This window comes from Martes martes (assembly GCF_963455335.1).
Source record: "Martes martes genome assembly, chromosome: 11".
NCBI classification, from domain to species: Eukaryota; Metazoa; Chordata; class Mammalia; order Carnivora; family Mustelidae; genus Martes; species Martes martes.
Window position 1 is genome coordinate 85180911 of NC_137899.1, and position 18240 is coordinate 85199150.

General features: G+C 45.3%; 1 protein-coding gene across 1 annotated transcript; it reads left to right on the forward strand.

The window, feature by feature from the left end:
• Window positions 1-4633: 4633 nt before the first annotated feature.
• On the forward strand, window positions 4634-14025 carry GARIN1A (golgi associated RAB2 interactor 1A; the record flags this gene model as incomplete). Its single annotated transcript, XM_080818653.1, has 5 exons — window positions 4634-4786; window positions 7998-8182; window positions 8360-8609; window positions 11055-11173; window positions 13830-14025. The coding sequence occupies 5 exons, from the start codon at window positions 4634-4636 to the stop codon at window positions 14023-14025; spliced, it is 903 nt and encodes a 300-aa protein (XP_080674779.1).
• Window positions 14026-18240: the final 4215 nt, after the last annotated feature.

Consider the following 18240-nt stretch of genomic DNA (forward strand, 5'->3'; position numbering starts at 1 on the left):
GGCCCCACATAGGTTCCTGAGCTCAGCATGGAGTCTGCTTGAGATTCTGTCTCTCCCTCTCCCCCTCCCCCAGCTTGCAGGCATGCTGTCTTTTTCTTTCTCAAAATAAATAGCCTTTAGAAAAAAGTGTACTTCTTCATCACTTGTATTATTCCTTGTCATGAAGTCTTCCTTGCATGGTATTAATATAGCCACTCTAACTGACTTATGATTAGTGGCTGCAAAGTTTATCTTACTCTGTCTCTTTAACTTATGTGTCTTTATATATTGTGGATTTCTTGTAGAGAGCATATAGTTGTGCCTTGCTTTTTATACAGACCAGCGGTATCTCATTTTTAAATGGAATGTTTAGGCCATTTATATTTAGTGTAATTATGAGTAAGATTAGGTTTAAATCTTCTATCTCGTTATTTTCTGTTTCCCATCTGTTCTTTGTCCCATTTTCCCTCTTTTCTTACCTTCTTTTGGGTTAATTATGAATTTTTTAGTGTTCTATTTTATCCTCACTATCGATTTATTAGCTATACATCTCTAATTTTTTAATGGTTCCTGTATTCAAGGATTTACAATAGACATCTTTTAACTTATTACAGTGTAACTTCAAATAGTATTTTACTACCTCGTGTATAATGTCAGAGCAATGCAATAATACACCTTTATCTTCTGCTCTCATCCTCTGTGCCATTCTTGTCATATATTTTACTTACATATATGTTCTAAACCTGATGTTACATATTACATTGTTACAATTTTTAAGTAGTCAATTGTTAGTTAAAGAACCTTAAAAATTATATGTAAAAAAATTATATATATACATATTTAACATTACTACACATGGGGATCCCTGGGTGGCTCGGATGGTCGGGCGTCTGCCTTCGTCTGCCTTCCAGGGTCCTGGGATCAAGCCCCACATCAGGCTCCCTGCTCAGTGCAGAGCCTGCTTCTCCCTCTCCCTCTGCCATTCCCTTTGCTTGTGCTCTATGGCTCTGTCTCTCTCTCTGTCAAATAAATAAATAAAATAAAATAAAGAATGTTTAACATTTTTACTCATGTAGTCATATATTTACAATTTCTAGTAATTACTTACTGTTTGTATAGCAGTAGGTTTATAGTTTTTACTATATTTAGAAATCTTCCAGCCCTTATTTCTTCAAATATATGTCTTTGACTCAGGAGGTAAACAGTATGTCCAATACAGCCCTGACCACATATCCACAACTCTGGGCAGACCACTTTTAGAGCTAATAACGATTCTTCCAATATGTAGTATACCTTGTACATAGTTATTTTTCAGCAAATATTTGTAGAGTCATATGTAGGAAATTTCTTTTAACACTTTTTATTTTAAAATTTATTTAAAAGAAAAACATGTTCATGGTACAAACAGTACAAAAGGTATTTTGTGAAAAAGAAGTCATTTTTCCACCACCATTACCAATGCCCTACCCCTTCTAAGGCGGTCACATTTTTTTTCTCCCAGAAATTTTCTGGGCATGTTCAACCATATATGAGTACATATTCTTTTTTTTTTTTTTTTAATACCTTTTACCCAAGTGGTAGCATTTTATATATACTGTTCTTCATCTTTTTCTGGCTTTATAGGTCTCAGTAATCATTCCTTATCAGTATATATAAAGTTGCCTTATTCCTTTAATGGCTGCAGAACATTACATCGTATGGAAGTTTCACAGTTTAACTGGTGCCCTATTGATGGACATTAACCCTTTACAAGGTAAGGAGAAAAAAATGTCAAGAACAGAGTACTGGGACACCTGGGTGGCTTGGTCGATTAAGCATCTGCCTTTGGCTCAGGTCATGTTCCTGGGGTCCTAGAATAGAGTCCCACATCGGGCCTCTTTCATGGTGGGAAGCCTGCTTCTCCCTCTGCCTGCCCCCCCACCCCACTTATGTGCTCACTGTCTCTCTGACAAATAACTAAAATCTTTTTTTTTTTAAGATTTTATTTATTTATTTGACAGACAGAGATCACAAGTAGGCAGAGAGGCAGGCAGAGAGAGAGAGGGAGAAGCAGGCTCCCCACCGAGCAGAGAGCCCGATGTGGGGCTCGATCCCAGGACCCTGGGATCATGACCTGAGCTGAAAGCAGAGGCTTTAACCCACTGAGTCACCCAGGTGCCCCTAACTAAAATCTTAAAATAAAAAAAAAAAAAAAGTACTGTGATAAAGGAAAAATAATGACCTTGAAGATTGTTTGAATATATGAATTTCCAGTATTATAGACTTTGTATCAATAAAAAAATAAATGTTTTTTCTTCTAATGAGCAAGTCTTAAGAAGAAATAAGCCACTAAGATGTAAACTTCTGCCTCTGATGTAGGCATCAGCTTTGGAAAAACACCAGTAAGAAGCAGGCCTCCCACCTAATGTTAAGAGAATCACCAGGAAATTTAACCCCAAGCATGGGGGGATTGCCCCAGTGTGTGTCTCGGGAGTTTAAAAGACATGGGAGAACTGACTTACCTCCTTGGCTTGCTCCTTGTATAAACACCAAAATGAAAGAGCCTGGTAACTGTCCAGTCATAGTCAGAGGGATAACTATTTTCTGCCCCCTCCTCAACTTCATGCAACCTGAAGAAAGCTTTGAGTGCATGTTTCTTGTCATGGTGCCAAAAATAGATTACGAGGGGAGGAGAGGAGTTGGTGCCACTACAATGCTATACTAGTAAATGTTTGACACCAGCTCTCTGAGGGGGAATATATATAATATATAATACAATAGTCATACATAATACACATGCTGTATATCATTATTACCTATATAGCATAATACAGCATATAATATATAATTATGTACTATATACCCTATAATTCAATATTATGTACTATAAATAGTAATTATATTCATTATATATTATAACAAGTATGTATAATATATATGCATGTATATATACCTATATGTACAAATATGTATTACATATAATTATATATGTTTTCTCTAAAATTTTACTGACATTGGGGCCCCTGGGTGGCTCGGTCAGTTGGGCATCTGACTCTTGATTTTGGCTCAGGTTGTGATCTCAGGACTGTGGGATCGAGCCCCACATCAGGCTCTGAGCTCAGCACAGAGTCTGCTTGGCCCTCTCCCTCTGCTCCTCACCCCACTTACGCACTCTATCTCTGAAATAAACAAAATCTTTAAAAAACAATGTACTGACATAAAGTATGTATAGCACACAATTTATAACTGACAATAAAACATATAGTACTCTTGTACATTTCATATAGGCAGTTGATTCACACAGAAATCCTTCAGTGATTTTTGTCAAACTCTTGCATTCCGAGCCAGCCTATGCAACTGACAAACAAGTGTCGTTTTGACATGAGTGTTGGCTGACTTCTCCACTTACATCAATGACTAAGATGAAAGAGAACTAAGCAAGTCGTATGTTGGAACTTCACATGTTCATCTGTTGACTTAAGCAACTTCTTTGCTAAATCAAGACAGTAACTTTCAATATACTGGGAGACTCCTCAGATCTGTTTGTGTCTACAGACAAATCTGTAACAGCTACAGACCTTTTAAGTTTACTGCATCATTAACATTTCTCTATAACTTCAGACAGCCAACAAAACAATACATCAAGGCATAATTTATAACATTTACTGGTTCCCTGGTGTGAATAAGTCCCAGCACAGCTGGTTTGAAGGAAGTGACCGACAGGAAGTTCCAGAACACACACCTCCATGTGTGATAGGCAGTCGTAGAGCACCATTATATAGTATTTCTACCCTGAAGGTACAAGAGATGTAAAGAACCTCTAGAGAGTAGTAAAATAATTCAGAAGATGAGTGTGGGCCATGACCTTTGCTTTTGTATAATTTATTTAAGTGTAAGTTTATATAATTTAATTTTTAATAATGGCTGTGTTTAACAACAAGTCTGCAAAGTTCCTGAAAATTTAACAGTTTTCACGATCTCCTTTGCTCTAGCTCTGGCACACCACTAGGCCTCACTTCCTCATTTGCCCACTGTTCCCAAAAATAAATAAGCCTCTTTGCTTTGTTAACAGCCTGGTTTTAAAAAAAAATTCTCATTTTATCCCATGAAATGGGTTAGGAAAGATTGAGAAGAGTTGCACGCCTCTGTCCTGAGCTCCTCTGGCCAGGCGAGGGCCTAACTTTAGGCAATCAATTCCTTCAGAGAAAGTTTTTGTCAGGGGCTTCCCCATGGAGGGAGAGGATTGAAGGCTGTGGGTTCCCTGAGAGTCTACCTTGCTGTTCTGATCAGCTCACTGCCCTCTTGGCATAAGCATGGGGCAGTCCTTTTCCTCATGGATACAGAGAGATTGAAAAAGGGACTAAGACTACATTACTGATAGTGTGTAGTGTGTAGGAAAGGGAAGGGAAAAAACCCCACTCCCCGCCCCCCAACCCAGTCCTTCCTTGCTTCTTCTATTTTTGCTTTCCTGTTGTTACCCATCACATTCCTTGATGTCATGCCTGCCATTGTGAGCCGACAGGCCCTCCCTGGCCTGGTGGACAGCCTGTAAGTCAGGAGGGGAGGTGGCGCTGTGGAGGTTGGGGGGAGTAGTGGTCACACCAACATCTCGGAATTGGGCTGGGTCTGCGTGGAACCCCAGAGATGATCCCCAGCTCATTCTTCCCAAGAACCAATGAGTAAAATTAGGGGCCTTCCACCTGAGGTCAGGGAACCAGGCCCTGGAGTGGAACTTGGGGTGGAAGATGGCCTTCTGTGTCAACTGATTCATTCTCCAGAATTCAACTTGTTCTCCGACTCGGTGGTGTTTGAAAGCAACTTTATCCAGGTACCCATGTGCAGCTCAGAGCCTACTCCCTTTCCCTTTCCAAAACCTCCTCCCGAGGGTTGATCCAAAAATGCCATAGCCTCTGAAAGCCCTGGGGAGAGAAGGAAGCCACTAGAGGGTCTGGATCCCAAGTTCAGCCCAGTTTGTGCCTATGGCATCATGGGGCTCCCCACAGGTCCTGTGCTTCCAGGAAACAGAATTATATGCTGCAAAAGGGCACATCAGAGCCCACTCTCCAAGCAGGGTCCATAGACACCCTCCCAGGGCCACTAGGGAGGGGATGGTTGGTTAGAGGGAATGAAGGTTGCTATCAGAATCCCTGCCCTGAAAGCCAACCTCCTCTCTCTGGGATGGTTTAGAAGTAGCTTTGTTTGAGAACCAAGCCCCTAGAATCAGCCTTGCCCAGATTCCATATTCCCTAAAGGGCGGTGATATGGCCAATGGAAGTGAGCATTTTTGGAATGGGAAGCATGGGGCCATTGAGAGTATGGGGTGGTCATTTTGGGTTTTTTTCATTTTTAATTTTTTAAAATTTTATTTATTTACCTATTTGTCCCAGAGAGGGAGCAAGAGAGCACAGGCAGGGGAAGCAGCGGGCAGAGGGAGAAGCATGCTCCTGCTGAGCAGGGTGCCCAGTGCGGGACTCGATCCCAGGACCCTGGGATCATGACCTGAACTGAAGGCAGCCGCTCAACCGACTGAGCCACCCAGACATCCCTGGGGCAGTCATTTTAATATAGCTTGGGGTGTGTGGCTGGCTCAGTCAGTGGAGCAAGCTACTCTTGGTCTTAGGGTGGTGAGTTCAAGTCCCACACTGGGGCAGATTTTACCTAAAAAAAAAAAAAAAGTATGACATCTCATTGAGGGGCTGACCGACTCCCTCTAGAGGTCTAGTGGGGACCTGAGGGGTCTCTGCAGGTGTGCCATGACCAGCTCCTCTGTCGGCAAGGCCAAGGAACTTATGAATTTGTCAATTTAAGGGGCGTGTTATGAAATGCTAACTGCTACAAAAGCTCTGTCAGGTGGTTTGGACCAGCTGATCCCTAAAGCATGAGCAGGGAGAGGGGGCGCCAGTGTCTAGAGAGTTCAGAACACTCTTGGGATTTTGGCAGTTGAAGAAGGCTCCCCAGCAGAGGGGGGTTAAGCCATTCTTCAAGGTATCACTGAGACTTTGGTAAGTGGAAGGGCAGGGGGAGGACATTCCAGGCCAAGGGATTTCAAGTCCCAGGACGAAGGCAGGAGGCTGAAATGCACAGGAGGGTCTGAAGCCAGGAATCCGTGTGACGGAGTCACAAAGCAGCGAGGACTTACAGGAGAGAGTAGAGACAATCTGAGCTTAATTTGGAGACACTTTCATGCAACAATGAGCTACTCCCTGACGGGGTCCCTCAGATTTCAGACAGCCATTCAGGGCTCCAGGCGCTCCCCGGTTCCTGTGCTGCTCTAGAGGCCACCAGCCAGCCGCCTGGGGGGTGTGCTCCTTCCTCACGCAGTTTTGGTGGAGAAGGAATGGTGACATGGGAGATCCAGTCTCGGGATACCAAATTCCAGTCATTTCTATTGGGGTGTGATGTTTTGGCAGGAGGCTTATTCTCTTAACATGTTCTCTTTGACCTGATATGAAAACTGTTTAGATTCTCTGGGTAGATACATAGTGACTCAGGCAGCAGGAAACTCAAGACTGTACCAGGGAGGGGGAAAGCCTGCCTACCGAAGCTGCCCCATGGCGGGGTTTTAAATGTTTACTTGAGGGGCGCCTGGGTGGCACAGGTGGTTGAGTCCCACTCTTAGTTTCTGCTCTGGTCGAAATCTCGGGGTCGTGGGATCGAGCCCAGCATGGGGCTCCATGCTCAGCACAGTCTGCTTGAGATTCTCTCCCCCACTTCCTCTGCCCTTCCCACTCACGCTCACTCTCTCTCAAATAGATAAATCTTAAAAAAAAAAAAAAAAAAAGAAGTTGGGGCGCCTGGGTGGCTCAGTCGGTTAAGCATCTGCCTTTGGCTCAGATCATGATGCCAGAGTCCTGGGATCAAGTCCCACATCGGGCTCCTTGCTCAGTGGGGAGCCTGCTTCTCCCTCTGCCTGCCGCTTGCTCCCCCTGCTTGTGCTCACTCGCTCTCTCTGATGAATAAATGAAATCTTAAAATAAAATAAAATTCTTCCTTCAAAATAAAAGTTCACTTTTCTCGGAGCACATTCTAGTCAGGTTTGTGGGAACTCAAATTTCAGTCCTTCCTGGGGCTTTCCTCTTGTCCCCAGTTCCACGATGGCTGTGAAATGGTTCTGATGGTCCTACAAAGTCTAGAACACTGGGAGAAGGCCCTCTGGTCTTGGGAACATAGGGGTCTGTCCTCAAATGTTCCTTACCCCGGTCCCTGCAGTTCCTCGGAGGCTTCTCTGCCCGCCCTGGACAGTGAGGTGGGGGTGTCTTAGCTGAGATACTGGGCCCAGTGTCAAGCGTCCAGGCTCCTGTCCTGCCCCAGACTCAGATGCTGCAAGAGAACAGGTTCTTATTTCACTCAACATCCAGCAACAAGCTGGGCCCCCCTCACCTTGCAGGAAGCTCCCCAAACCTCCCTCATGTTGGACTGCTTGGGTCTTCCCCATTCAACAGCTCTTTCCTCACTCTCTTCCCCTTCTGGAACTCTCTTTACACAGTCTCCCTTCCAGATCATTAGAAGCCTTATTGGCTTCTTCTACCCAAGGATAGAGGAATAAAATTTCAAAGCCTCTCAGCTTTTTCTTACTAATGCTCCTTTAAAGATTAGATAATGCAGAGGCCCTGGGGGTGACTCAGTGGGTTAAGCATCTGACTCTTGATTTTGGCTCAAGTCATGATCTCAGGGTCATGAGATGGAGCCCCACATTGGGCTCCCCGCCCAGCGCAGGAGTCTACTTGTCCCTCTCCCTCCCCCTCTGCCCCCCCTCCCCACCATCTCTAAATAGATAAATAAAATCTTTAAAGCTAGATCATGCAGAGGACACAAAGAGGAGCAACCCAAGTTCCTGTTACCAGTGAGCTGGTCTCTTTGGGGAGACCCCCCAAAAAGATGGAAGCTGGTCCTGGTCCAGGCCAGTGTGCCACACACCGGCGAGCAGCACAGAAGCTCCCAGCATGTCATCAAGCCGACGTGCTGCTTTCTAGCACCTCCATTCTTCCACCCTTGTCTTCTGCTTCTCTCTGACCCGTGTACCTGGGGCTGATTTCTAGGTCACTAAGCCCGGCAGCTGGATGGATGTATATGAAGGGTCCACCACTGTGATCCTCGGGGTGACGTCCTCGGTGCCCTCCTTGCCACTCCCCAACGTCCTCCTGATGGCCAACGTCACCTGGCCCCAGGGTCAGTTTTCTTCCTGGAGCACTCCTGACTGTGCTCCCGTGGTCACCCTCAGCAGGTAAAGAAAGGCTGGAGGGAGAGGCCGGAAGGGGTGGGAAAGCTGGAGGGGTCTCCCTGAGGCGGCTCCCGGGCAGAGGAGGGAGCCTAGTGAGGTTGGGCCAAGTGCTAGGTAGGCACAGCATGCTTGACTGAATGGGTGAGCTCCTCACTATGGGAATTTCCTGATCATGTCTAGGATTCTCCCCCTGAAGTTCGTGGAGCTACAAATCTGTGACCGGCTCCAACGCATCCTGCGGGTTAGGACAGTGACTGAAAAGATCTACTACCTGAGGCTCCACGAAAAACACCCGGAGGCTGTGTTTCAATTCTGGATCCGCTTGGTGAAAATTTTGCAGAAAGGTCTGTCCATCACCACCAAAGACCCAAGAATCCAGTTCACTCACTGCCTGGTGCCCAAAATGTCCAGCAGCTCCACTAGAATAACAGTAAGTGGGGCCTCCCATCAAGACCTGCGGGGGGGGGGGCGTTGGGGGGGGAGATGGGGAACACAGCACCTCTGAGGACTGATGGGTATTAAAGCCTACCCTTGTGGGGGCAGACTTCATTTTCAAGGGTCAATGACCGCACACACCAAACTCAGGTCTACAGACATAAAGAGCCAATTCATTTACTTTTCCTAAAAAAGAGCTATAAAGTGCTTCGTTCACTCAAAAAAATTTTTTAAAGATTTTATTTATTTATTTGACAGAGAGAGACACATAGCAAGAGAGGGAACACAAGCAGGGGGACTGGGAGAGGGAGAAGCAGGCTTCCCACTGAGCAGGGAGCCTGATGTGGGATCAGGGCCTGAGTCAAAGGTAGATGCTTAATGAGTGAGCCACCCAGGCACCCCTACCCACTTAAAAAATTTGGTGGTTTTTTTTTTCCCTCCAGTATTAAATTAGAAAAATGCTCACTAAAGAAAATTAGAAAATCACAGAAAAACCGCTCCCACTTCTCTCTAACCTCAAGCAATCACTTGGAACATTCTGGCATATTTCCTTCCAGTCTTCCATTTTATTTATTATTTTTCTTTTTTTGTTTGATCTTTATTAGGTTTTGGCATTAAGTTATTCTGTCTTCTTCATATCAACTGAAGAATGGTGCATGTGCTTTCACGTTGTTGAGTATTTTAAAACTTTGAAAATATTTATTCTTTAAAGGTTAGAGGCTAAAATGAATTTGCTAGGAGTCCATTTAATCAAAGTTTTTAAAATTTATTTATTCATTTATTTTTCTTTCTCCAAGTTTCTATTTAAATTCCAGTTAGCATACAGTATAATATTAGTTTCAGGTGTAGAAGTTAGTGATTCATCACTTACAACACCCAGTGCTCACCACAAGTGTCCTCCTTCATCCCCATCATCTTTTTTTTTTTTCATCCCCATCATCTTTTAACCCATCCCTCTCCCGCCACCTCCCCTCCAGCAACCCTCTGTTTGTTCTCTATAGTTAAGAGTCTGTTTCCTGGTTTACCTTTCTTTCTCCCACCCCCCATGTTCATTCATTTTCTTAACAGTCTTCCATTTAAAAATTAATTTTTAATTTATATATTTGAGGATATTAAATATATAATGTGTTTCTGAATGTTGCTTTTTTCCAACTTAGATTATATCAGAAGCATTTTCCCATTTTTTTTAAGTTCTTTATGCACATCGTTCTGATAATTTCATGCTGTTTAGTAGTTGTTTGAAAGCATTAAAACTCACTTTCCTAGGGGCGCCTGGGTGGCTCAGTGGGTCAAAGCCTCTGCCTTCGGTTCAGGTCATGTCCCGCATGGGGCTCTCTGGTCAGCAGGGAGCCTGCTTCCCTTCTGCCTCTCTGCCTACTTGTGATCTTTGTCATCTCTGTCAAATAAATAAATAAAATCTTAAAAAAAAAAAAACCCTCACTTTCCCATTCTCCTGTTATCAGCCATTTAGAGTTGATTCTAACTTTTCATTATTGTAAGTGATGCTAAAACAAGCATGTATGTGTATGGTCCATGTTTCTGATTGTTTTCTCAGGATAGTTTATTAGAAGCAGAATTCAAAGGGTAGGAACATTTTTAAGGCTCTTGATACATTTGGCCAGATTATTTCCAGGAAGCTCATCCCAAAGTATAGTCTCTCCAATGAGTGTCTGTGTCTGTGTCCTTATCACAATTGAGAAGTATACATTTTAATAAATTTTCTAACATAGTAGGTAGAAAAAAGTAGCAGCTCTTTGATTTTCAGTGAGTTTGAACATTGTTTTATATATATATTTATATATATATATATATTTCTTTTTGCATTGTCTATTGTGTTCTTTGGCTATTTTTCTATTGGCAGCTTTGTGTTTTTCTAAATTGATTTGTAAAATAAAGCTTTTTATACATCAAGAATTTTAAACCTTTAATCACAAGTTTCTGCAAATCTTTCCCCCCAAGGATTTGCTTTTCCCTTTCAGTTTGAGGTTCCCCCCACCCCCACCCCCCACGCCTTTTGACACACAGAAGACTTTTCCTGGACCTGCTTAGGGTAGAGGTACAGAAGGAAAGAGTTTGATAGGCTGGATTGCCTAATACCTTCAGGTTTCAGAATCTGGACACTTTCCTCCTCTTGTTTTAGCTGAAAGCTTTAGGTAGGCTGTGCCTGACTTCCAAAGTCAGCTGCCCTGTTTTCTTAATGTCCTGGAGCAGTAGTCATGGCAGCTCATCAGAGAGAGGAGGAGGTGATCCTGCCGGGGCCGGGTGGAGGGGGGCAGTGCGCAACTGTGGTCTAATGATCCTGGAGCTTCATGTTTAAGAAACAGGTGCCCAAGTGTAGGCTGGAAGATTCCTGTGAGTTCCTTCCAGATTCTGGCCCAAGGCGGCCACGGCTCTCAGAGTGCAGACCTGGTCCTCTTGACCTGTCATTTTCTCCACCCAGCCTGAAAGCAGCCTCCCGTCATCCACTCAGCCCAGTGAAAACTTCATGCTGTTGGCGGCCGAGCAGACCAGTGACAGTTTCTTGAATATCTCAGGAAAACCCCAGCTCACAGCAGACTGGTGGGTACCCTCCACAAAGGCAGCTCCAACATCCCTTCCCATGGCACTGAGCTGTGGGTGGGGTCAGGGACACCATCTGCCAAACTAGCCCAGTTCCTTCTTTTATTCTAGACAGTTATGTGTCTGACCTCTCCCCTCAGTTTTATGATAAGCCTGTCCTTGCAAACAGGGTCTATGGCTGACAGGTCTGAATATTTCCTAGGCAGACTACAGGGTTTTCGTAGGCAGTGCTAGATAAAAGGAATGAGGGATGAGTAAATTAATTCAAAGAAGGGTAAGCTAATAAAGCAGGCTCAGGGAGTTAGATATTTATGGTCTCCAGACCCAGTTCACCAGGGTTCCCTGGTGAGACAATTCTGAATTCTCTTTGCCTCACTTATCCGTTCTGTAAAATGGACAGAATAGACAATAACCCGAAGCAGAGATGGCTCCAACACCATTTGCTAAGCCATTGTATGGTACTCTGTGCAATAAGTGATGGAAAACAAAAGCAAGATCATGCAACCAATATGTTGAACAAGTATAACTTGAAGGGTTTCATCAAAATGTTAATTTATTTTTGTCTTCCCTTTATAATTTTTTCAGTGGGAGAAGCTTTCTTCTTTCCCCAAGATAAAAGCTGGTTCTCTGACAGCCTCCATAAGCATATGGGCTTCCCCTCAGAATATAAAAGGTCCTTTGGTCCCTCTAAATTGCAAAAGCAGTGTCAATTCTGAAAGTAAAATGCCTGGTGCCGGATAATTATCAAAACTCTGAACCGTTCACAGCCTCCCTCAGCCTGGCCTCATGTTCAGAGAGCCCTCGGTTGTGGGGACTGGATTGTCACTCCTCTTGTTCTGTTTCCTAATTTTAAAGCTCTCTTTTTCTCTTATGAGCTTTTTTGGGTTCTTTAGAGCCCTGTACCTGATGCCCCCCCTTACCCCCCACTGCAACTCTGGTGATGCTCTGACGGCTTCCTTTCATCCGGCCACCGCCCCCCTCAGGCCCTGTCTCTGCGGGCATCCACACCACCCAGGCACTAGCTGTCACAGCCCCCTTGCCCTTTAAGGGAGACCTCTTGGGCAGGGCTTATTTTAAAGCTAAAGACAGAAGAGAGGAACGCAGCCCCCCTACCCACCCCCCATCATAGAAAATGTAAGGCCATAAACACTTCAAAAAAGCGACACAAGAGGGAGCTCTGGAGCCCGAACCAGAAAGCTACCTCGACCGACCCTCATTCCGAAACTTCAGGAAAACCATTTCACATTAAAAATAACCGTAAGAAAAGGATAGTAATCAAACCCCACGCACAATTATATAAGGAAAAAGGGAGTATATGAAGCATAATAAATGCTTACAGACAACGCAAGCACACAAAAAAGACGTGCCTGCTAAACAAATGAAAACTACAACCCAGCATTTCAAAATGAAAGAAATTAAGAAAGGATAGAATATATGAAAAAGCAACAACAACCCAGAATTTAAAAGACTTATAAAGGTGGTGATGAAACTGAGGAAAGAATCAGACTTTTTTTTTAAGATTGTATTTATTTATATGATAGAGAGATAGACACAGCGAGAGAAGGAACACAAGCAGGGGGAGTAGGAGAGGGAGAGCCTGATGCAGGGCAAGATCCCAGGACCCTGGGATCATGACCTGAGCCAAAGGCAGACCCCTAATGACTGAACCACCCAGAATCAGACACTTTTAAAGAAACAATTATTTCCAAAATGAAGCCTAATACACCAGAGAGGATAACAAAGCAGATCATGCCTTAAGAGAAATGAAAGTATAAAAGAAGAGCTTACAAATTTTTTTAAAAGATTATTTATTTATATATTTATTTGACAGACAGATCACAATTAGGCAGAGAGGCAGGCAGAGAGAGAGGAGGAAGCAGGCTCCCTGCTGAGCAGAGAACCTGATATGGGGCTCAATCCCAGGACCCTGGGATCATGACCTGAGCTGAAGGCAGAGGCTTTAACCCACTGAGCCACCCAGGCACCCCTTACAAAACTTTTAAAAATTTAGCTACACTCTGTTTTTCTAGACACAGTAAGTGGCTGTGACTTTTGTTAAGTTATTACTGTTCTGGAGAGCTGTCTTTTATTATTATTATTTAAGATTTTATTTATTTATTTATTTGAGAGAGAGAGAAGGAGAGGGGAGAGGTCAGAGGGAGAAGCAGACTCTGTGCTGAGCAGGGAACCCAGTGCAGGACTCGATCCTGGGACTCCAGGATCATGACCTGAGCAGAAGGCAGTTGCTTAGCCAACTGAGCCACCCAGGTGCCCCTTGGAGAACTGTCTTAAGGTTTTCTTCAGCTTTATCCTGCTGCCTGGAAGTTAGAATGGGCCTCAGGCAGGTCCCAGTGGGCTCAGATCTTGCCTTTGAGTCTTACCTAACACATGAAGTTCTCAACGCATAAAAGTGACACTTAAGGTTTGGAGGGGTGTCTGTTCCAGTCCAGCGGAGCAGGCCTGAGCTGGAGCCTCCCTCCTGCTCGGCTTTCTATGCTCAAGTCACTCTTGACACATCGCACCACATATACATGCTGTCACTATGCTCAAGGCACTTGTCCTGGAAAAGACAGCATTTAAAAATGGTTCTTAAATTCTTAACAATGCTTTTTCTTTTATTGCTTTCAATGACCCCCCAATTCCTGGGCTCCAACAGTAACACCAACGTTGCCATCAAAATAGACAATCTGGACAGCTATAAGATACCCTCCCGAGTGGCATCTCCGGTCAACTTGAATATACCCATGAGAGCCGCCTTGAGCCACAGTCTCTGGGAACAAGAAAATCCAGATGAGCACTTCCTGCAAGCTCCTGTTGCCAGTTCCCTAGGAGAGAACCTTCTGGGACCCTGACACCAAGCCAAAACAGGGTGATCTTCCCTAACTTCATTCAGCAAACTTGATACAACCTCCTGTAATGCTGTTTTCCCACTGCGGGTCCAAGACCGTGGGAGAGGTATGATGGTGTTTATAGCAAAGTGCTTCTGTTCTTCCACCAATAAACCTCCAAGTGAATTCCTAATTGTTACAGGTTGTGCTCTGTGGGGCTTTGGGCTGGGGATGGACTAATTAGGAGCAGGAGCTCACTCCTTAGGGAAGTAAGTGGGAAAAAATGTTCTGAGTGCTCCATTGAAACCACAAAGCAGCCAAGCCAAGCCAAGAAATCCAGTCCAGAGCAAACAGCCGGTAGTGACACAAGAAAGCCATTAAGGTTGACACACTGTTTGAACCACGGCTCTGCAAATCAGGGCTGGAGGCCTTTCCCTCCTAGAGTTCACACCGTAGGAAATAGAGTGATGGAGGGAGAAAGCACATGGCCATCCCCTCCTTGTGCACACTCGGGTGGACTAAGCACTAAATCCTGGCCAGACTGGGTCAGAAAAGACAGGAGCTGAGAGGATGCCCAATGTTTGTGGGTTTCTTCTTGTCTCCAATAAGTTAAAACAAAACACATTTCGTTGCAGCCTGTTACAGTCCAGCTGAACATTGTTGGTGCTGATGAGGGACATCTAGCAGCAGAACTTAGAGGCTGATGTGAAGGGTAACCTCACTTCCCAATTTATGCCTGTGGTCCTCATACCATTATCAATACGTACCCACACATTCTCATGTCCCTGCATGAATGGCCAACCACTCGACTGCTACGGGGTGTTTACAAACATTTAAGGGCTCTCCACCCTTACTTCCCTTGCCTTGGTTTATGACTCCATCTGCTCTCACCTAGATTACCCTAATAAGCCCAGCTGGTCTCCCAAGCTCTCATCATTATAACAATAACGGCAGACTTCATTAGCAACTTACCTGTGCCAAATCCTATGCTAAGACTTTACAAAGATTACTTAATCCTTACAACTCATTGGGAGGAGATCCTCTTGCTAGCATTTATGTGAACATGAACCACAGAGAGGTTCAAGAACTTGCTCAAGGTCATATAGGGAGCAAGTCCGATGACTCTGATTTCTTCCCAATTCGTTTCCCTTCTGCACTGCTAAAGAGCAATCTTTCTGAAACGTACCTCTGACCACAGCTTCACCCTCGATTAAAAACCAAGCTCTTTGATTGGAAATGACCGGGCCTATCCCTCCAGCCTCTCCACTCCCCAGAGGCTGCTTCCCTTGCACCTCGTGTTCCCACCACATGAAACTTGTTCTGTTTCCTAAATGCACCATGAGCTTCCCTACTGCAAGGGTGTGGCACGTCCTTCGCTCGGCGCCGGCGCCGGGCGCGCGTCACTTCCCTTCCGAGTGTCTATGGCTCTCGCGATACTTGCCCTTCCTGCGGGATCTCCGTGCTATTTCCCTGCGTGTACCTGTTCATGACCTTTCTCACACCCTTACAGTTGTTTACGGGGCCGTTTCCTTGGTGGGACTAGGAACTCTTTAAGAACGGATACCACTTCATATTAGAGTTCTTTGCCCCAGAGAAGGAGCCGACTCTCATTTAAACCAACGGGAATTTATTGGAAGGATAGGAGTTAGCTTACAGAAGAGCCAGAGCCAGAGCTGAATGCCCGGACATCAGAAGAGCTCAGCGGATTCAGGTAAGGGTGGATAATCGAACATCTCACCCATGCTGCAGCAGGCCGGGGGCTTCTCAGGGGAAATGGAGGGGTGCCACAAAAGAACGGCTAGGAGAACAGATGCCCGGTGGCTGATAATAACAAATGTCCACCCCTGTGTGATTCTTTGCTCTCTGTTCAGAGAGGCGCTCTGCCGTGGGCCTCCAGCGTCTCCGCACATCCTTGCTAAGTAAGCCAGATTTCAAGGCCCAAGTGGGTTGTTCTGCTCCCTTGCATGTTTCAGGAGAGGGAAGAGGAGTTTAGACAGATGGTGTTACACTTTGTGTTTTCCTTTGAAACAGTTTTTCAAAGGATCCCATTCTGATGGGCAGACTACACAGTAGCATTTGGGGTACCCCATTGGTGTTAACTCAGAGTCAGCAGCCCGTGGTCCCTGAAAGTTTCTGCGTTTCCCTTTTACGAGGGCACAGTGTCACTGTAAATGGTGTAAGGTCTCTTCGCGGACGTAGGAGGAACACTCATGGTAGGTGGTTTACGGTGCTTGTAATAGGGTCCCTGGTTAGGGATCCCAGCCTTCCCTTCATTCAGGGAGCTGGGGTGTGAGCACCGGCTGGGGACAGAGGAGTGTGAGCAGCCCGGCTCCTCTAACTGTATCCACTAGAGTCGGCTTTCAGTTGATGATACAAATGACCCGAGTCATCGACTCTCCATTTTATTCCTGGGGACCCTAACTCAGGCCTGATCTTTTTAGCTGTCAACAGCCAACTCTTACTACTAGTTCAAGCATAAAAGGAACAGCTCAAAGGATATCCAGTAGCTGACAGACTCTCTGGAAAGGCAAGAGAGAAGTGGCTTGAAGGCTTATACAGCCCATTAATAGAGCAACCACCCAGCCACGCTGCAGGACCACTCCAACAAACACCCCGTGCCCCACCTTACATGCACACTTCAGCTCCCACTAGTGGCCCTGGCCTGGAGTCTGTCGTCCTGCCTTCCAAAATCAGATGCTTCTACTAACATTTGTCCCCCTCCCTCCCCCACCGCCCCTGGGGTGGGTGGGGGAATGTCTCTAAGTCTCTACGAAGTGCTAGCTCCCTTCTTTATGCTGCTTACCCACAAGTCAAGGTCTCCGGGCAGCTGAGTCTGCTCGGCAGAATTCAGCTTACAGGATACACCTTAGCTGAAAGGGAGGCTGAGAACATGCGGTCTGGCTTCCCCTTGAGGAGGTGAAACTCACTATGTATCAATCCCCAAAAAGAAGTACAGGCAGCCTGAAGGCACGAAAAATGTCCCCAAACACCCTTGATTAATTAACCACAGACACAGAATCTCAAAAGGTCAACCCATCCTCAGCTCTGATGACCATGCATAACTATGCTTCTGGTCCTTGAGTGCCTCCAGATTTCTCCTTTTACCACTGAGATTACACAGCCCATTCACTAGCTTAAAAAGAACCTCTTAAACATTCTAGTGCTTTCTCAGAACGTTGGAGAGCCCTGCAAGTACTCAGGACTTTCTTTTTTTTTTTTTTTTTTTAAGATTTTATTTATTTATTTGACAGACAGAGATTACAAGTAGGCAGAGAGGCAGGCAGAGAGAGAGAGGAGGAAGCAGGCTCCCTGCCAAGCAGAGAGCCCGATGCGGGGCTTGATCCCAGGACCCTGGGATCATGACCTGAGCCGAAGGCAGAGGCTTTAACCCACTGAGCCACCCAGGCGCCCTACTCAGGACTTTCTAAAGGGACTGTGTCAGGCAAGGGCAACAGGAGGTACATGAGAGATCCAAGTCAAAGTCAACTTTCTTGTCTCCCGAAGGCTTTGAATTCCTTTTTCTACATCGCTTTAAGGAATTTCTGGTGGCTCATTGTTCTCTAATGTGAACCAGGCCGAATTCAGCTTTGCTTTGGCCAACACAGCAAACTGTAAGAAATATACAGCGCTGTGAGACATAGCACAATTATGATGTCATCTCTGGTAAGAACATCCACATCAGTAAAATCAGCCCTCTCTAAAATTATGCTCTCCCTCCTTGGTGGAGTGCCTTCAAAGTTATTCTCATCAGTATTGCCGACTGTACAGACAGAAATTACCCAGTTCCTTCAATACGTTTTCCTGGGTGAATACTTTGCCTTCCCTGTGCTGATTCCCATACTTATCTACCCACACCCACTGGGGCACCATGGGGATGAATTCTGGTTACCAGCCCAGTAACGTGGAGGGGAATGTTCAGCGCCCTCCTGCAAGGAGGGAAAGTCTCCCTCTCCCTTGGGATGGGTAGCAGGGGAGTGCTCAGAAGGACCCGAGGGTTTGGGTCTTTCGGGTCTTCTCTGCTATCCCTGTGGCAGTTGATGGAGTCTCGCTGTCACCTTGTGCCTCTTTTACACAAGAGACTGGACGGAAGCTGGGACCTGACAGCTGGGACCTGACAGCCTTTGCAATTCAATAACCGAGAGACCCAAATCTCAGTGTTTTAACTTTTGTTCTTTGTAAGTTATTCAGTGTCATCGGAAGCACCCATTGTTTGTTTGTTTGTTTGTTTGTTTTTTAGGA